The following is a 21,644-nucleotide window of genomic DNA, read 5'->3' on the forward strand; positions in this document are numbered from 1 at the left end:
TTAGCCAGCTTTAGAGCCTTATTCTATCCATAATTTCGTCATATGAGGTCTCCCGCCTGGAGCGACTCCTCCAGCGCCTCAAACCAGAAAGCCGCTGCAAGTAGTTTACAGGAATAATGCAGGCAATAGGTTGGAGAAGAAAAACCTTGTTGAACAAAAATTTTCTTAAGTAAACCTTCTAACTTTTTATCCATAGGATCTTTAAACGCCACAACTGTCTTCAATTGGTATGGTTGTAGCGTTTAGCAAGTGAAGAAACAGCCCCCCTCTACCTTAGGGGACCGTCTGCCACGGAGTCCCGTCTGGGGTCAGTTATGGGGAACATTTTCTTAAAAATAGTGGGGGGGGGGACAAAAGGGACACCTGGTCTATCCCACTCCCTAGTAACAATATCCGCAACCCTCTTAGGGATCGGAAATGCATCAGTGTATACCAGGGACCCCTCTAGGTACTTGTCCATTTTACACAACTTCTCTGGGACCACCATAGGGTCACAATCATCCAGAGTAGCTAACACCTCCCTGAGCAATACGCGGAGGTGTTCCAATTTAAACTTAAACGCTAATGAATCTGACTCTGCCTGATGAGAAACCTTTCCTGAATCAGAAATTTCTCCCTCAGACATCAATCCCTCACCCCCCACTTCAGAGCGTTGTGGAGGGCACATCAGATAAGGCTACCAAAGCTCAGACTGCTCATAATCTGTTCTTAAAACAGCGCTATCGCGCTTTGCAGGAAAAACTGGCAGTTTTGATAGAAAGGCCGTAAAGGGAATTATCCATGACTGTCGCTAGTTGTTGCAATGTAATAGGGGCAGACGCACTAGAGGTACTAGGCATCGCTTGAGCGGGCGTAACTGGTTGTGACACATGGGGAGAGGTAGATGGACTATCCTCATTACCTTCAGCCTGAGAATCATCTAGGGACACACCTTTTAAGTGCAACTATATGATCTTTTAAAGTGCATAGGACATATTAGTGCAATTGGGACACATTCTGAGAGGGGGCTCCACCATGCTTCTAATCACATTGAACAAGGATTTTCCTTAGTGCCCAGACATGTTTAACAGACTAGTAGCATACACAAGCAGGCTTGGAAAACACTTTAATCAAATAAAAAACACAATTTGAAAAAACGTTACTGTGCCTTTAAGAAATAAAAAGAGCACACAATTTTACCAAACAGTGAAAAATGCAGCAATCCTTTTGAAATGTTCACAGTATGTACCTAAGGCTTTAATATGATTGCACCACGAGTTGCAGAACGATTAACCCCCTTAATGCCCAAACCGGAGCAGCCTAAAGCCAACACAACCGGTTAAATAACTACAGCACCTTGCCACAGCTTACCTGCTGTGCCCCTACCTGCCCTTAGGGATCAGTTTTGGGGGAATAAAGCTTCTTTTAGGCCCTCAATCAGCAGCTGGACCCTCCATGTGAAGCAGCATGAACTGTCTTTCAATTCTAACTGCGCATCTGAGGCGCGAAATTAGGCCCCCTCCCACTCCACTCCGGAGTTGTGAGGCCTACAAAAATCACTTCTAAGTGACTAAATTTTTGCCATGTGGATAATAACCCCCAGAAAACACTCCAAAGTGCTTAAAAAGTGTCTCCAACGAGAATTTCCTTGAAACAAATAATCGACTTGCCCCTGCATTAGTGTCAACCAGCCTAATTAGCCCTGTTATGTAAGCATTCAATTTCTTTACTAAGTCCTCAGAACATAGCTTACCCTCCCCACATGGGGACTTGTCAGTCTTCTAGCATTATCTCAGTCCTTGTCTAGAAATAAATGACTAAACAAACTCACCTGCAGTCAAGCCTGCAAACTGTTCCCCCCCAACTGAAGTTTTCTGGTACTCCTCAGTCCTTGTGTGGGAACAGCAGTGGATTTTAGTTACAACATGCTAAAATCATTTTCCTCTCAGCAGAAATCTTCATCACTTTTCTGCTAGAGAGTAAATAGTACAAACCTGGTAACGATTTAAAATAACAAACTTTTGATTGAAGATATAAAACTACAATTCTAACACCACATTCACTTTGCCCCTCCCCGTAGAGAGACCCTAGTGCTTAGAGTCGGCAAAGAGAATGACTGGGGGGTGGAGCTAGAGGGGGAGCTATATGGACAGCTCTGCTGTGTGCTCTCTTTGCCCCCACTTCCTGTATGGAATAAGAATATCCCACAAGTAAGGATGAATCTGTGGACTGGATACACCTTGCAAGAGAAAACTTTTTATTATAGAAAACTGCACCTTTATACTCCAATGGCTGAGGCACCTCACCACCCTCCTAGACTCAGACAATTAACAGAGGAAACGCTTTCCTCAGGTTCAGTCTCAGCTGCAATGGAGGAAATGACATAGACCCACATGAGTGTAAGACAGTACTTCCTGTTAGTTACAAGTACAACAAGTAATAGGAGCTGTGCAACACTTTCAAAAAAGAAAGTGAAACCTGTTTGTTCCAGCCAAAAAACGCAGTCTATCAGCCCAGGAAAAAATCACACAAAGCGCATGTAATAATTATTCAACTGATTAATTAACCCCAACGGTTCAATAAAACCCCCTTCAGAGGATATTAAACCTGGATCCCTGTCAAGGTATAAAGGAGCCACACTGTGACCCTGTTATTTAGCGTTTTATGTGTAAAAATGTAAATGATCTTACCTCCAGGATCCATGCTGTGGAACAGAACACAGCCTCTCAAGTGTGACAGTCTTATAGCAGCGCTCCTGACATGGACTTGAGTGAGAGAAAGCAGGTAGTGAAATTCCTTCAACACTGATGGCTTAGGAGCTGTTTACCAGTAGTCTGGATGGTTTTTGCAGAAAAAACTTTCCTGCATCTCCAGACTCAAACTTTCATCAATACTCTCACTGACATGACTACTTAAAACTCCAGGCCTATCTTGAAGGGCAGATATCCTTTTTCAGGACTCTCCGAATCTTCTGCCCACCCTCCTAACGTGACGAAAGGCAAAAGAATTGACTGGGGGTAATGTGGAAGTGGGAGGGATATTTAAGCTTTTGACTGGGGTGTCCTTGCCTCCTCCTGGGGGTCAGGTGTTGTATTTCCCAACAGTAAGGAATGAAGCCATGGACTCTCCCTATCCGGAAGGAAAGGAATTTATCTGGTAAGGAAGGAAAATATGTGTAAAGTTTTAGAGTCTATAAAAACAATGGGAGCAGCCATGTTGTAACTTAGGTTACCTTCTCTGCCAGTGGCTAATTAGGGAACAGTTATAAATAGGTCAATAGAGTGTGCCAGCCAATGGCTTTGTGGACTGTAACAGTGTTCTGCACTTTCATTTCTAACAGGAACTGAAAAGCTCACAATTTCAGAATGGAATTACAGGAAAAGGGGACAAAATAAATAATGAAAGTATCTTGCAGAATTTTTTATATATACAATTTATAATTTTATATTACCATCTCAAAGTGTTTAATGTCCCTTTTAAAATAAAACATATAGACCTAGATTACAAGTGGAGCGCTATATATCGCTTTCATGAAAGAGATATTAGCGCTTCACTTTGTAATACCAGCGCACGATAATGTGCGCTGGTATTACAAGTTCACAGCAATTGCTGGGAAGCATTGCGCTCACAAGAATGCATTTCCATAGGCTCCTATGGGAGCCTCGTTCTGATGCCGTCAGATACGGCATCAGAACTTCAGTGCCAGAAAAGGGGGTGTCGCACAGCGATGGCAGAAGTATATGTTGATATACATATACTGTATATTTATGTGTTAATATACTCTTATCTTTATTTTTTAATAAAATATATTACACTTAATTTGGGGGGCATTTGGTGGACATTTATAAAATTAACTAGAGATCTGATCTCTGGTTAATTTTCTAAGCACTAATTGCTACCGCAAGTTTGCGATAGCAAAAACCAGCCACTTGTAATAGCTGGTTATTTATCGTGCGTCCTCAAACGGGCAAATCTGCCTGTTTGCAGGCATGCAATAAATTATCGCTCCACTTGTAATCTAGCCCTATATGTTTTAAAATCAGGTCCAGAATCTAAGTGATATTTTACAGGGACTTTAATTGATCACTTCTAATGAAGATGCACTGAAAATTACTATTTATTCTAGCCGTGACATTCTAATACCCTGCACTCTGGTCGCCCATTTAAAAACTCTTTTTTTGTGATCTAACGGTTTGAACTGTTTTCCAATCAGAGCTCTAGCTACAAAAAAGTGCCATACTTCTAGAGCACCGATTGGAGAACAGTTCTAACCTTTAGCTCACCGAAAAAAATTACTTATGAAGTGGGCAGCCAGAGCGTGGGGTATTAGAATGGCACATCTAGATTAAAAAGTAAGTTACAGAGCATCTTAATTAGAAGTGATCAAAGTTCCTGTAAAATATCGCTTAGATTCAGGACCCGATTTAAAAACTTGTAAAAGTTTAGCATCACTTTAATGTTTCAGACGTGCACATTCCTGAGCCATCCCACGTGCTTTTTACCAAGAGAACACAGTAAATTTGATAAACAAAATGAATTAGAAACTTTCTAAAAATGTTATGCTGATTCATGAAAGAAAAATGAGTTGTGTCTTGACCCTTTGGGGCCGATTTATCATTGTACGGGCGGACATGATCCGCTATAGCAGATCATGTCCGCCGCACATCGATAAATGCATAAAAGCATATGCTGTCCGCATTTATCATTGCACAAGCATTTCTTGTGAAATGCTTGTGCAATACCGCGCCCTGCACATTCACGGCTAATCGGCACTTAGCAGGGGGTGTCTATCATCCCAATCGTATTCGATCAGGATGATTGCTAGCTGCCGCCTCAGAGGTGGCATATAAGTTAAGGAGCTGCTTCTTAACTTATGTTTCTGGCGAGCCTGAAGGCTTGCCCAGAAACTTCTGCATTTATATGCCCCTTTAATTGCTGATATATGCTATGTGTAAATCACTACTTAAAGGGAAATGAAACCAAAAAAAATGAATTAGAACATACAATTTTAAGCAACGTTCCAATATACTTCTATTATTACATTTTCTTTATTTTCTTATTATTCTTTGTTGAAAAGCAGGAAGGTAAGTTCAAGGAGAGTGCACATCTTTAGTACTATATGACAGCAGTTTTGCAACAATGTTACACATTAGCAAGAACACTAGATGGCAGCACTATTTCCTATTACCTATCTAGATATCTCCTCAACAAAAAATTACAGCAAAGTGTAGCAAATTTGATAATAGAAGTAAATTGGAAACTCTTTATAAATTCTATTCTCTATCGGAATCATGAAAGAAAACTTTTGGGTTTAATGCCCCTTTAAATTCCATATATACTATTCCTTAGTAAACCAATGTTTTTCACTTTGAATTGCAAAAAAGTTCTGAGAAAACCCTCACCTCTTGCAATGCAGCTAAAGCCATAGACTGGTACCTGTAGTTCAGCAAAGTAATAGAATTTGTAACTTCCCTTACCTATAGTTAAAAATACATAGTTATAAATATATATTAACAGCAGAAAAAGATCTAAAGAGAAAATGTAAAATCAAGTGGCTGATAATCATGTTACACAATGCAAACTACAGTTAACTTACAGAACTTCCACCATGGCTCATTATGTATTCATTCTTGAGCTTCCAACAGGAAACACAAACAAGGGCACATACAAGTGCAAAATGAAAATACTTAAATGCGTTAGAGCATTTTATTATTGCACTTTTATTTAAAGGGACAGTCAAGTCCAAAATAAACCTTCATGATTCAAATAGGGCATGTAATTTTAAACAACTTTCCAATTTACTTTTATCACCAATTTTGCTTTGTTCTCTTGGTATTCGTAGATGAAAGCTAAATCTAGGAGGTTCATATGCTAATTTCTTAGACCTTGAAGGCCGCCTCTAATCTGACAGTTTTTCACCACTAGAGAGCATTAGTTCATGTTTCATATAGATAACATTGAGCTCACGTACATGAAGTTACCTAGGAGTGAGCACTGATTGGCTAAAATGCAAGTCTGTCAAAAGAACTGAACTAAGGGGGCAGTTTGCAGAGGCTTAGATACAAGGTAATTACAGAGGTAAAATGTGTATTATTATAACTGTGTTGGTTATGCAAAACTGGGGAATGGGTAATAAAGTGATTATCTACCTTTTTTAACAACAAAAATTCTAGTGTTGACTGTCCCTTTAACCCACATAAAGGGGTTAAACCAGTGTTTGAAAAATATGTTAATAATCTAGTTTGGAATGTTATAAATCCAGAGAGTGTAGCTGTGTTGGAGTTTTGTTGATATAGAAGATTGTACCCTGGTCCAATGGATACTTTCGGCTAGATTTAGAGTTCTGTGGCCAAAGGGGTGCGTTAGCTACGCGTGCTTTTTTTCTCCCGCACCTTTTAAATACCGCTGGTATTTAGAGTTCACAGAAGGGCTGCGTTAGGCTCCAAAAAGGGAGCGTATAGCATATTTACCGCCACTGCAACTCTCGATACCAGCGGTGCTTACGGACGCGGCCAGCTTCAAAAACGTGCTCGTGCACGATATCCCCATAGGAAACAATGGGGCAGTTTGAGCTGAAAAAAAACCTAACACCTGCAAAAAAGCAGCGTTCAGCTCCTAACGCAGCCCCATTGTTTCCTATGGGGAAACACTTCCTAAGTCTACACCTAACACCCTAACATGAACCCCGAGTCTAAACACCCCTAGCCTTACACTTATTAACCCCTAATCTGCCGCCCCCCGCTATCGCTGACACCTGCATATTTTTTTTAACCCCTAATCTACCGCTCCGTACACCGCCGCAATCTACATTATACCTATGTACCCCTAATCTGCTGCCCCTAACACCGCCGACCCCTATATTATATTTATTAACCCCTAATCTGCCCCCCTCAACGTCGCCGACACCTACCTACACTTATTAACCCCTAATCTGCCGACCGGACCACACCGCTACTATAATAAATGTATTAACCCCTAAAGCTAAGTCTAACCCTAACACTAACACCCCCCTAAGTTAAATATAATTTAAATCTAACGAAATAAATTAACTCTTATTAAATAAATTATTCCTATTTAAAGCTAAATACTTACCTGTAAAATAAACCCTAATATAGCTACAATATAAATTATAATTATATTGTAGCTATTTTAGGATTAATATTTATTTTACAGGCAACTTTGTAATTATTTTAACCAGGTACAATAGCTATTAAATAGTTAATAACTATTTAATAGCTACCTAGTTAAAATAATTACAAAATTACCTGTAAAATAAATCCTAACCTAAGTTACAATTAAACCTAACGCTACACTATCAATAAATTAATTAAATAAAATACCTACAATTATCTACAATTAAACCTAACACTACACTATCAATAAATTAATTAAATACAATACCTACAAATAAATACAATTAAATAAACTAACTAAAGTACAAAAAATAAAAAAGAACTAAGTTACAAAAAATAAAAAAATATTTACAAACATTAGAAAAATATTACAACAATTTTAAACTAATTACACCTACTCTAAGCCCCCTAATAAATTAACAAAGACCCCCAAAATAAAAAAATGCCCTACCCTATTCTAAAATTAAAATAGAAAAGCTCTTTTACCTTACCAGCCCTTAAAAGGGCCATTTGCGGGGCATGCCCCAAAGAATTCAGCTCTTTTGCCTGGAAAAAAAACATACAATACCCCCCCACCAACATTACAACCCACCACCCACATACCCCTAATCTAACCCAAACCCCCTTAAATAAACCTAACACTAAGCCCCTGAAGATCTTCCTACCTTGTCTTCACCATGCCAGGTATCAGCGATCGGTCCAGGCTCCGAAATCTTCATCCAAGCCCAAGCGGGGGCTGGAGATCCATCATCCGGCTTGAAGTCTTCTATCAAGCGGCGGCTGAAGAGGTCCAGAAGAGGCTCCAAAGTCTTCATCCTATCCGGGCAGAAGAGTAAATCCGGACCGGCAACCATCTTCTTCCAAGCGGTGACAAGCGGCTCCATCTTGAAGACCTCCAGCGCGGATCCATCCTCTTCTTGCGACGTCCTAAGTCCGAATGAAGGTTCCTTTAAATGACGTCATCCAAGATGGCGTCCCTCGAATTCCGATTGGCTGATAGGATTCTATCAGCCAATCGGAATTAAGGTAGGAAATCGGATCAGCCAATCGGATTGAACTTGCTTCTGATTGGCTGATTCCATCAGCCAATCAGAATTTTCCTACCTTAATTCCGATTGGCTGATAGAATCCTATCAGCCAATCGGAATTCGAGGGACGCCATCTTGGATGACGTCATTTAAAGGAACCTTCATTCGGACTTAGGACGTCGCAAGAAGAGGATGGATCCGCGCTGGAGGCCTTCAAGATGGAGCCGCTTGTCACCGATTGGAAGAAGATGGTTGCCGGTCCGGATCTACTCTTCTGGCCGGATAGGATGAAGACTTTGGAGCCTTTTCTGGACCTCTTCAGCCACCGCTTGATAGAAGACTTCAAGCCGGATGATGGATCTCCAGCCCCCACTTGGGCTTGGATGAAGAATTCGGAGCCTGGACCGATCGGTGATACCTGGCATGGTGAAGACAAGGTAGGAAGATCTTCAGGGGCTTAGTGTTAGGTTTATTTAAGGGGGTTTGGGTTAGATTAAGGGTATGCGGGTGGTGGGTTGTAATGTTGGTGGGGGGGTATTGTATGTTTTTTTTTCCAGGCAAAAGAGCTGAATTCTTTGGGGCATGCCCCGCAAATGGCCCTTTTAAGGGCTGGTAAGGTAAAAGAGCTTTTCTATTTTAATTTTAGAATAGGGTAGGGCATTTTTTTATTTTGGGGGTCTTTGTTAATTTATTAGGGGGCTTAGAGTAGGTGTAATTAGTTTAAAATTGTTGTAATATTTTTCTAATGTTTGTAAATATTTTTTTATTTTTTGTAACAGTTCTTTTTTATTTTTTGTACTTTAGTTAGTTTATTTAATTGTATTTATTTGTAGGTATTGTATTTAATTAATTTATTGATAGTGTAGTGTTAGGTTTAATTATAGATAATTGTAGGTATTTTATTTAATTAATTTATTGATAGTGTAGTGTTAGGTATAATTGTAACTTAGGTTAGGATTTATTTTCCAGGTAATTTTGTAATTATTTTAACTAGGTAGCTATTAAATAGTTATTAACTATTTAATAGCTATTGTACCTGGTTAAAATAATTACAAAGTTGCCTGTAAAATAAATATTAATCCTAAAATAGCTACAATATAATTATAATTTATATTGTAGCTATATTAGGGTTTATTTTACAGGTAAGTATTTAGCTTTAAATAGGAATCATTTATTTAATAAGAGTTAATTTATTTCGTTAGATTTAAATTATATTTAATTTAGGGGGGTGTTAGGGTTAGACTTAGCTTTAGGGGTTAATACATTTATTATAGTAGCGGTGTGGTCCGGTCGGCAGATTAGGGGTTAATAAGTGTAGGTAGGTGTCGGCGACGTTGAGGGGGGCAGATTAGCGGTTAATAAATATAATATAGGGGTCGGCGGTGTTAGGGGCAGCAGATTAGGGGTACATAAGTATAACGTAGGTGGCGGCGGTGTGCGGTCGGCAGATTAGGGGTTAAAAAAATTTAATCGAGTGGCGGCGATGTGGGGGGGCCTCGGTTTAGGGGTACATAGGTAGTTTATGGGTGTTAGTGTACTTTAGAGCACAGTAGTTAAGAGCTTTATGAACCGGCGTTAGCCCAAAAAGCTCTTAACTCCTGTTTTTTTTCTGCGGCTGGAGTTTTGTCGTTAGATTTCTAATGCTCACTTCAGCCATGACTCTAAATACCGGCGTTAGAAAGATCCCATTGAAAAGATAGGATACGCAATTGGCGTAGGGGGATCTGCGGTATGGAAAAGTCGCGGCTGCAAAGTGAGCGTTAGACCCTTTAATGACTGACTCCAAATACCAGCGAGCGGTAAAAACCAGCGTTAGGACCCCCCTAACGCTGGTTTTGACGGCTACCGCCAAACTCTAAATCTAGCCGTTTGTTTGCGAGAGTACGCCTTTAAGGATTTATATATATATATATATATATATATATATATATACATATATGGGTTGAAAAACCCAGTCGTCCAGCTGTCCTGGACGACTTTGATTTTCCTAAGGACGACTTAGAAAAATTCTCTACCAAATTCTATATAGAAGTGTCCTATCCCATAATTTTTAAACATCATTCTTTCAGTTCGTGAAGATTTTCCCACAAGCAGGTTGTAACTGTTTATTGCGTGCGGGGGAGTAGGGGGTGTGGGGAGTAGAATGGCGCCATCAAGCAGCATGTAGCAGCAGCTTTGCTTTGTAGTCCTGGATGGACCAAGACAGCTTGCCTCTGACATGAATCTCTGATGCCAGCAATCACACGGATCAGAGATATGCTCAAATTGGATTGTACATTTTTTTTCTACCTATTATTCATCTGTAACCTACCCAGCTCCCAGGCAACGTTTGGCTCTTGCAGATTAGGGCAGTGTGTTGAGCTTCCTCCACATTGCAGCAATCCCTGCTTAGGTAAAGGAAGAGGCTCCGCGGCACCATAATCTATGTGTAATGTCTAATAGACATCCGGAAAAAAAGCCTGTACCTTCACTCCTACAGTTAGCTTGCAGGATAATGTGTAACGTGTGTGTAATGTCTAATGGACTTCTGGAATGGCCCGTACCTTCCGGATGGCTTTTAAACATTACACACACGTTACACATTATGCCCGATGATCCTGCAAGCTAACAGGCTTGCATACTGTAAGAGGGAAGGTACGGGCCATTCCGGATGTCTATTAGACATTACAAACATGTTACACATTATGCCTGATGATCCTGCAAGCTAACAGGCTTGCATACTGTAAGAGGGAAGGTACGGGCCGTTCCGGATGTCTATTAGACATTATACACATGTTACACATAATGCCTGATGATCCTGCAAGCTAACAGGCTTGCATACTGTAAGAGGGAAGGTACGGGCCGTTCTGGATGTCTATTAAACATTACACACATGTTACACATAATGCCTGATGATCCTGCAAGCTAACAGGCTTGCATACTTTGCATACTGTAAGAGGGAAGGTACGGGCCGTTCCGAATGTCTATTAGACATTACACGCATGTTACACATAATGCCTGATGATCCTGCAAGCTAACAGGTTTGCATACTTTGCATACTGTAAGAGGGAAGGTACGGGCCGTTCCGAATGTCTATTAGACATTACACGCATGTTACACATAATGTCTGATGATCCTGCAAGCTAATAGGCTTGCATACTGTAAGAGGGAAGGTACGGGCCGTTCCGGATGTCTATTAGACATTATACGCATGTTACACATAATGCCTGATAAACCTAAAAGCTAACAGGCTTGCATACTGTAAGAGGGAAGGTACGGGCCGTTCCTGATGTCTATTAGACATTACACGCATGTAACACATAATGTCTGATGACCCTAAAAACTAACAGGCTTGCATACTGTAGGAGTTAAGGTATGGGCTGTTCTGGATGTCTATTAGACATTACACATAGATTATGATGCCACAGAGCCTATTCCTATACCTAAGCAGGTATCACCGCAATGTGGAGCAAGTTCAGCTCACTGCCCCTAATCTGCCAGAGCCAAAGGTCGAGCGGGAGCTGAGTAGGCTAGGCATCCTCAGCGGTAGTGTCGGGCCACAGGCAGAGGCCTGATGGTGAAGCAGAGGCTGAGTGCGGCCATGAGGTATATAACAGCCCAGTATAGCAAATCGCAGACTAACTGCAAACACAATCGAGAAGTAGAGCGGATATGACCCGGGACCACCAAGAACCCCATGTACATGACCCCTGGGCTGCACCTGTGAGTGATCATGCTTCTCAGGATCACTTTGGCCCACAGTAGCTGAAGGGAATGTTGTTGTTTTTTTATAACTGGACACTCTGTACTGCAACTTTTCACTATGGTCTCTGGGCAACATCTTCTTGTTTTATTTATGTGCTGCCGGATTCACCAGCTCTGTACTGTTGTTCATTTACTGCAGATTTTGGGGGTTACTGTACATATTAAGTTAATGATGACTACAGTAGACATACTGTATTATTTAGCTACTGGGTTCTGTTGCTTTATTGCAATACTTTAGATTCCAGTGTTGCTGGGATTAGGGGTTACTAATCACTATTGCAATCTATAGCTATTTGTGGGTTACAGATTACTATGCCATTCTATGGGTGTTTGGGGGTTACAGATCACTTGCAGTCTATAAGTGTTTGGGGTTTACTAAACCAGCTACCCTCTGGCATACACAATGCTTGTGTCTCTCTTTGTCTCTCTCTCTCCCTCCCTTTGTCTCTCCCTCCCTCCGTTTGGGGTCGATTTATCAAGCTCCATAGCAGTCCTCACTCCCCTGAGTCCCCTCGCAAGTCCGGACCTCCCCTACAAACATCCACTCCTCTGGTTTTCCACCGAAACCTATTCCAGTCTACAAATGCCAGCAGCCCAAGGCCCAACTCACTTCTCCAGCCAGGCCAAGCAAGCCCCTGCCACCACCACAGTGTCATATGCTGCTGAAAACACGCAAAGCCAAGGCCACTCCTATCTCCTCCTCCTCTCCAAGGCTCCTGCACACAGCTGCTAAAGAATATCAACAAACTGCTGAGTCCGACACACTCCGGCCTCCACACCACTGACTGCTACCACTCTGCTTCAGTGAGTAATGCCCTCTTCACCCTGCTGCCTCCGCCTCCCTCTTATCCTATCAGGAGTGACCTCATTTCATGTTACCTTGCTACCCCAACCTCTAGAGTTCCTGTCCTTTGGTATTGAGTGTGAGAACTCAGGAGAAAGGACAGGGAGGCTTGAAGAAAAAAAAATGGCACCATTACTTTCTAAGGGAAGCTACATAGGAGAAAATGGACAAAAACTACACCTTAAGAAGAATCTGCATAGACACTATTAAAAATCACAAAGAAAATAAATAATAATAAATACTGTTCCCCAGTTGAACACAGACTGGCCATTCCATTTGAAACCTCACAATTAAAATACTAAAAATGGAACTTGAAAGCAACCAGGAATGGTAAACATTTGAAATGAAATTGGTGACATATTTTGACATAAGCACATTACCAAAACTTTATATAATAAGTCACCTAACATCCGTCATTAGCATGTACACATAGGTACATGTTAACATCATCGACTGTCTGTACATTGTATGGGAACCACAAACAGATTTGAATAGAAACCTAGGCCCTGTTCCTCTCCTGGAACTATCACTCCCAAAGAGGAAAGATCCTGAACACATTTCAAGAACGCCTCTCTTTTTATCTGGTCTGCAGATAATCTTGAGAGGTGAAACCTGGCCCTGGGAGGAAAGGCCTTGGAATATATTTTGTAACCTTGAGATACTATGTCCACAGCCCAGGGATCTGGAACATCTCGTATCCATGCCTGAGAAACTGAGAAAGTCTGCCCCCACTTGATCCTATCCCGGATTGGGGGCAAACCCTTCATGCTGATTTAGACTCAGGTGCGGGCTTCTTTGATTGCTTCTCCTTGTTCCAAGACTGATTGGGCTTCCAGGAAGACTTGGACTGCTCCTGCTTGGAAGAGGAAGACTTTCCTTTAAAGTTAGGAAAGGAACAAAAATTTATCTGACGTCCCTTAGGTCTATTCTTCTTATCTTGTGGTAGAAAATACCCTTTTCCACCCGTAATATCAAAAATTATTTCTGCCAGACCAGGTCCAAACAAGGTCTTACCCTTGTAGGGGTTTGCCAGAAGCTTGGACTAAGAGGTATAACATCGGCTGACCAAGATTTCAGCCACAAAGCCCTGCGGGATAGCACAGCGAAGCCATATATCTTGGCTCCCAGTTTAATAACCTGCAAGGTAGCATCAGAAATAAAGGAATTGGCTAACTTAAGAGCCTTAATCCTGTCTTGTATCTCTTCCAAGGGAGTCTCTACCTGAAGAGAACCAGACAAGGCATTGAACAAATAAGATGCCACACTTGACACAGTGGCCATTGCAGACCTTGATTAATATACATATTTTTCAAATAAGCCTCCAGCTTTTTGTTCATAGGATCCTTAAAAGAGCAGCTATCCTCAATAGGAATAGTAGTTCTCTTAGCCAGAGTAGAAATAGACCCTTCTACTTTAGGTACAGTGTGCCATGACTCTTTAATGGAGCCAGCGAAAGGAAACATCTTCTTAAAGACAGGAGACGGGGAAAAAGGTATCCCTGGCCTCTCCCATTCCTGTGCAATAATCTCCGTAGCACGGTCAGGAACAGGAAACACCTCCACAGAGGAAGGAACATCGAAGTATCTATAAAGTTTACTAGCGGCTAGATTTAGAGTTTTGTCGGTAACGACCCGCGTAGCTAATGCTGGCTTTTTTTCTGGCCGCACCTTTAAAATAACTCTGGTATTGAGAGTCCACAGAATGTCTGCGTTAGGCTCCAAAAAAGGAGCATAGAGCATATTTAACGCAACTGCAACTCTCGATACCAGAGTTGCTTACGGACGCGGCCAGCCTCAAAAACGTGCTCGTGCACGATTCCCCCATAGGAAACAATGGGGCTGTTTGAGCTGAAAAAAAAAAACTAACACCTGCAAAAAAGCCGCGTTCAGCTCCTAACGCAGCCCCATTGTTTGCTATGGGGAAACACTTCCTACGTCTGCACCTAACACTCTAACATGTACCCCGAGTCTAAACACCCCTAACCTTACACTTATTAACCCCTAATCTGCCGCCCCCGCTATCGCTGACCCCTGCATATTATTATTAACCCTAATCTGCCGCTCCGTAAACCGCCGCTACTTACATTATCCCTATGTACCCCTAATCTGCTGCCCCTAACACCCGCCGACCCCTATATTATATTTATTAACCCCTAATCTGCCCCCCACAACGTCGCCTCCACCTGCCTACACTTATTAACCCCTAATCTGCCGACTGGACCGCACCGCTATTATAATAAAGTTATTAACCCCTAATCCGCCTCACTAACCCTATAATAAATAGTATTAACCCCTAATCTGCCCTCCCTAACATCGCCGACACCTAACTTCAAACATTAACCCCTAATCTGCCGACTGGAGCTCACCGCTATTCTAATAAATGTATTAACCCCTAAAGCTAAGTCCTAACCCTAACCCTAACACCCCCCTAAGTTAAATATAATTTAAATCTAACGAAATTAATTAATTATTCCTATTTAAAGCTAAATACTTACCTGTAAAATAAATCCTAATATAGCTACAATATAAATTATAATTATATTGTAGCTATTATAGGATTTATATTTATTTTACAGGTAACTTTGTATTTATTTTAACCAGGTACAATAGCTATTAAATAGTTAAGAACTATTTAATAGCTAAAATAGTTAAAATAATTACAAAATTACCTGTAAAATAAATCCTAACCTAAGTTACAATTAAACCTAACACTACACTATCAATAAATTAATTAAATAAAATACCTACAATTACCTACAATTAAACCTAACACTACACTATCAATACATTAATTAAATACAATAACTACAAATAAATACAATTAAATAAACTTGATTGAACTTGATTCTGATTGGCTGATTCCATCAGCCAATCAGAATATTCCTACCTTAATTCCGATTGGCTGATAGAATCCTATCAGCCAATCGGAATTCGAGGGACGCCATCTTGGATGACGTCATTTAAAGGAACCGTCATTCGTCGTCGGCCAGGATGGATGTTCCGCGTCGGAGGTCTTCAGGATGCTGCCGCTCCGCTCCGGATGGATGATGATAGAAGATCCCGCTTGGATGAAGACTTCAATCGGATGGAAGACCTCTTCTGCCCCGCTTGGATGAAGACTTCTACCGGATGGAGGACCTCTTCTTGCTCCGCTTGGATGAAGAATTTGGCTCGGCTGGGTGAAGACGACTCAAGGTAGGGAGATCTTCTGGGGCTTAGTGTTAGGTTTATTTAAGGGGGTTTGGGTTAGATTTGGGGGTATGTGGGTGGGGGGTTGTAATGTTGGGGGGGGGGTATTGTATGTTTTTTTTACAGGCAAAAGAGCTGAACTTCTTGGGGCATGCCCCGCAAAGGGCCCTGTTCAGGGCTGGTAAGGTAAAAGAGCTTTGAACTTTAGTAATTTAGAATGGGGTAGGGCATTTTTTTATTTTGGGGGGCTTTGTTATTTTATTAGGGGGCTTAGAGTAGGTGTAATTAGTTTAAAATGGTTGTAATATATTTCTAATGTTTGTAAATATTTTTTTATTTTTGTAACTTAGTTCTTTTTTATTTTTTGTACTTTAGTTAGTTTATTTAATTGTATTTATTTGTAGGTATTGTATTTAATTAATTTATTGATAGTGTAGTGTTAGGTTTAATTGTAACTTAGGTTAGGATTTATTTTACAGGTAAATTTGTAATTATTTTAACTATTTTAGCTATTAAATAGTTCTTAACTATTTAATAAAATAAATACAAAGTTACCTGTAAAATAAATATTAATCCTAAAATAGCTATAATATCATTATAATTTATATTGTAGCTATATTAGGATTTATTTTACAGGTAAGTATTTAGCTTTAAATAGGAATAATTTATTTAAGAAGAGTTAATTAATTTCGTTAGATTAAAATTATATTTAATTTAGGGGGTGTTAGTGTTAGACTTAGCTTTAGGGGTTAATACATTTATTAGAATAGCGGTGAGCTCCAGTCGGCAGATTAGGGGTTAATAATTGAAGTTAGGTGTCGGCGATGTTAGGGAGGGCAGATTAGGGGTTAATACTATTTATTATAGGGTTAGTGAGGTGGATTAGGGGTTAATAACTTTATTATAGTAGCGGTGCGGTCCGCTCTGCAGATTAGGGGTTAATAAGTGTAGGCAGGTAGAGGCGACGTTGAGGGGGGCAGATTACGGGTTAATAAATATAATATAGGGGTCGGCGGTGTTAGGGGCAGCAGATTAGGGGTACATAAGTATAACGTAGGTGGCGGTCGGCAGATTAGGGGTTAAAAAAATTTAATCGAGTGTCGGCGATGTGGGGGGGCCTCGGTTTAGGGGTACATAGGTAGTTTATGGGTGTTAGTATACTTTAGGGCACAGTAGTTAAGAGCTTTATGAACCGGCGTTAGCCCAGAAAGCTCTTAACTACTGACTTTTTTCTGCGGCTGGAGTTTGGTCGTTAGATTTCTAACGCTCACTTCAGACACGACTCTAAATACCGGAGTTAGAAAGATCCCATTGAAAAGATAGGATACGCAATTGACGTAAGGGGATCTGCGGTATGGAAAAGTCGCGGCTGAAAAGTGAGCGTTAGACCCTTTTTTGAATGACTCCAAATACCGGCGGTAGCCTAAAACCAGCGTTAGGAGCCTCTAACGCTGGTTTTCACGGCTACCGCCAAACTCCAAATCTAGGCCTAGATTTCTTAGGGTTGACAACGACAGGAGTATCGGAGTTGTCCAAAGAAGCAAAAAACCTCCTTTAACAATACACAAAGGTGTTCAAACTTAAATCTGAAGGATACAACTTTAGAATCAGATGAAGGAATTATACTGTCCGATTCTGAGATTTTACCCTAAGATGCTACCAATGTATCTTCCTCATCCGACTTATGAAGGAGGACAACTTGGGTAGCGGGAGCTGGAACAGAAACCTTACTATCTGAATCTCTAATTTTCCTCTTATGATTTCCTTTTAGAATAGGAAAGGCAGCTAATGCCGCAGATACAGCAGAAGATACCTGGGCAGCAATTTCTGCTTGCAAATACACTCCTCCAGTAGGTTGAGAGGACCTGCAGGGCACTGTATATGACGCCATAGAGGCTTGGGACGCTTGAGGAGAAAGCTGTGGCATTGCCTGAACAGCATCATCCTGAGAGACAGTTGGCTCAGAAACAACAAGTTTATCTTTATTTTTTAAAGTCCTGTCTATACATGAGGAACAAAATTGCAAGGGCGACACAATTTGATTCTTCAAGCTAAGCAGACACCTGTCCATAGGAACAGAATCCTGTTCCATGACTGAGATTACATTTTTGGAAAAATAGAAAATATAAAATATATTATTGAGGTACTGTTATTTAAGTAACCAAAAAGTCGCTAAAGACTTTAGTTAAAAACACATACTGTGCCTTGCAGTATATAACCCCCCTATAGTGTGAAAATAAATCTTTTGGGCAGCAAAAAAAGGTACACCTCTACACCTCAGCCTGTGATTGGGATGCCTACCTGCCTTTTCGGATTGAAACTGTGATGAATGATCCAGACTCCACCTAATGCAGCCGCTGAAGCCGCTCCGATAGTCCAGGAGCGGAACAAAAAGGTCACATGACCGGCAAATGAAGTTGCGCCACACATGTAAAGCGCACTTCAAGCCGGAAGAGCTGTTGCCAAAAAGGAAAAGCCACTGCGGAAAGATCGCAGCCATTTGCGATAAATAAGAAAAGTGTTAACAAACTGACCCTTATGTTCACTGCACACAGATCTTTGTGAAAACATCCGGCAGGAGGACATCTCACCCGGTGTGACAGGAGGCCACTCCTTACAGTGACCTGTGGAAAAAACATAATTTATGCTTACCTGATAAATTCCTTTCTTCTGTTGTGTGATCAGTCCACGGGTCATCATTACTTCTGGGATATAACTCCTCCCCAACAGGAAATGCAAGAGGATTCACCCAGCAGAGCTGCATATAGCTCCTCCCCTCTACGTCAGTCCCAGTCATTCGACCAAGAATCAACGAGAAAGGAGTAACCAAGGGTGAAGTGGTGACTGGAGTATAATTTAAAAGATATTTACCTGCCTTAAAACAGGGCGGGCCGTGGACTGATCACACAACAGAAGAAAGGAATTATCAGGTAAGCATAAATTATGTTTTCTTCTGTTATGTGTGATCAGTCCACGGGTCATCATTACTTCTGGGATACCAATACCAAAGCAAAAGTACACGGATGACGGGAGGGAAAGGCAGGCTCATTATACAGAAGGAACCACTGCCTGAAGAACCTTTCTCCCAAAAATAGCCTCCGAAGAAGCAAAAGTGTCAAATTTGTAAAATTTGGAAAAAGTATGAAGTGAAGACAAGTTGCAGCCTTGCAAATCTGTTCAACAGAGGCCTCATTCTTAAAGGCCCAAGTGGAAGCCACAGCTCTAGTGGAGTGAGCTGTAATTCTTTCAGGAGGCTGCTGTCCAGCAGTCTCATAAGCTAAACGTATTATGCTACGAAGCCAAAAAGAGAGAGAGGTAGCAGAAGCTTTTTGACCTCTCCTCTGTCCAGAGTAAACGACAAACAAGGAAGAAGTTTGGCGAAAATCTTTAGTTGCCTGCAAGTAGAACTTGAGGGCACGAACTACATCCAGATTGTGTAAAAGACGTTCCTTCTTTGAAGAAGGATTTGGACACAAGGATGGGACAACAATCTCTTGATTGATGTTCCTGTTAGTGACTACCTTAGGTAAGAACCCAGGTTTAGTACGCAGAACTACCTTGTCTGAGTGAAAAATCAGATAAGGGGAATCACAATGTAAGGCTGATAACTCAGAGACTCTTCGAGCCGAGGAAATAGCCATTAAAAACAGAACTTTCCAAGATAACATTTTTATATCAATGGAATGAAGGGGTTCAAACGGAACACCCTGTAAAACGTTAAGAACTAAGTTTAAACTCCATGGTGGAGCAACAGCTTTAAACACAGGCTTGATCCTAGCTAAAGCCTGACAAAAGGACTGGACGTCTGGATTTTCTGACAGACGTCTGTGTAACAAGATGGACAGAGCTGAAATCTGTCCCTTTAATGAACTAGCTGATAAACCCTTTTCTAAACCTTCTTGTAGAAAAGACAGTATCCTAGCGATCCTAACCTTACTCCAGGAGTAACCTTTGGATTCGCACCAGTATAGGTATTTCCGCCATATTTTATGGTAAATCCTTCTGGTAACAGGCTTCCTAGCCTGAATTAGGGTATCAATAACCGACTCAGAAAAACCACGTTTTGATAAAATCAAGCGTTCAATTTCCAAGCAGTCAGCTTCAGAGAAGTTAGATTTTGATGTTTGAATGGACCCTGTATCAGAAGGTCCTGTCTTAGAGGTAGAGACCAAGGCGGACAGGATGACATGTCCACTAGATCTGCATACCAAGTCCTGCGTGGCCATGCAGGTGCTATTAGAATTACTGATGCTCTCTCCTGTTTGATTTTGGCAATCAATCGAGGAAGCAGCGGGAAGGGTGGAAACACATAAGCCATCCTGAAGTTCCAAGGTGCTGTCAAAGCATCTATCAGAACTGCTCCCGGATCCCTGGATCTGGACCCGTAGCGAGGAAGTTTGGCGTTCTGGCGAGACGCCATGAGATCTATCTCTGGTTTGCCCCAACGTCGAAGTATTTGGGCAAAGACCTCCGGATGAAGTTCCCACTCCCCCGGATGAAAAGTCTGGCGACTCAAGAAATCCGCCTCCCAGTTCTCCACTCCCGGGATGTGGATTGCTGACAGGTGGCAAGAGTGAGACTCTGCCCAGCGAATTATCTTTGATACTTCCATCATTGCTAGGGAGCTTCTTGTCCCTCCCTGATGGTTGATGTAAGCTACAGTCGTGATGTTGTCCGACTGAAACCTGATGAACCCCCGAGTTGTTAACTGGGCCAAGCCAGAAGGGCATTGAGAACTGCTCTCAATTCCAGAATGTTTATTGGAAGGAGACTCTCCTCCTGATTCCATAGTCCCTGAGCCTTCAGAGAATTCCAGACAGCGCCCCAACCTAGTAGGCTGGCGTCTGTTGTTACAATTGTCCAGTCTGGCCTGCTGAATGGCATCCCCCTGGACAGGTGTGGCCGATAAAGCCACCATAGAAGAGAATTTCTGGTCTCTTGATTCAGATTCAGAGTAGGGGACAAATCTGAGTAATCCCCATTCCACTGACTTAGCATGCATAATTGCAGCGGTCTGAGGTGTAGGCGTGCAAAAGGTACTATGTCCATTGCCGCTACCATTAAGCCGATCACCTCCATGCATTGAGCTACTGACGGGTGTTTGAATGGAATGAAGGACGCGGCATGCATTTTGAAGCTTTGTTAACCTGTCTTCTGTCAGGTAAATCTTCATTTCTACAGAATCTATAAGAGTCCCCAAGAATGGAACTCTTGTGAGAGGAAAGAGAGAACTCTTCTTTTCGTTCACTTTCCATCCATGCGACCTTAGAAATGCCAGAACTAACTCTGTATGAGACTTGGCAGTTTGAAAGCTTGAAGCTTGAATTAGAATGTCGTCTAGGTACGGAGCTACCGAAATCCCTCGCGGTCTTAGTACCGCTAGAAGGGCACCCAGAACCTTTGTTGAAGATTCTTGGAGCCGTAGCCAATCCGAATGGAAGAGCTACAAACTGGTAGTGCCTGTCTAAGAAGGCAAACCTTAGATACCGGTGATGATCTTTGTGGATCGGTATGTGAAGGTAAGCATCCTTTAAATCCACTGTGGTCATGTACTGACCCTCTTGGATCATGGGTAAGATTGTCCGAATAGTTTCCATTTTGAACGATGGAACTCTTAGTAATTTGTTTAGAGTCTTTAAATCTAAGATTGGCCTGAAAGTTCCCTCTTTTTTGGGAACCACAAACAGGTTTGAGTAGAACCCTTGTCCTTGTTCCGACCGCGGAACCG

The 21,644-nt window shown here is 41.5% G+C and overlaps 1 protein-coding gene across 1 annotated transcript in view; it reads right to left on the minus strand.

The window, feature by feature from the left end:
* Positions 1–21,644, minus strand: part of LOC128647343 (uncharacterized) — a 61,790-nt gene that overhangs the window by 13,707 nt on the left and 26,439 nt on the right. Inside the window, exon 3 of the mRNA XM_053700127.1 lies at positions 5,382–5,456. Coding sequence (XP_053556102.1) covers positions 5,382–5,456 — 75 coding nt within the window. The remainder of the gene's footprint in view (positions 1–5,381; positions 5,457–21,644) is intronic.

Source organism: Bombina bombina, chromosome 2 (assembly GCF_027579735.1).
Source record: "Bombina bombina isolate aBomBom1 chromosome 2, aBomBom1.pri, whole genome shotgun sequence".
NCBI classification, from domain to species: domain Eukaryota; kingdom Metazoa; phylum Chordata; class Amphibia; order Anura; family Bombinatoridae; genus Bombina; species Bombina bombina.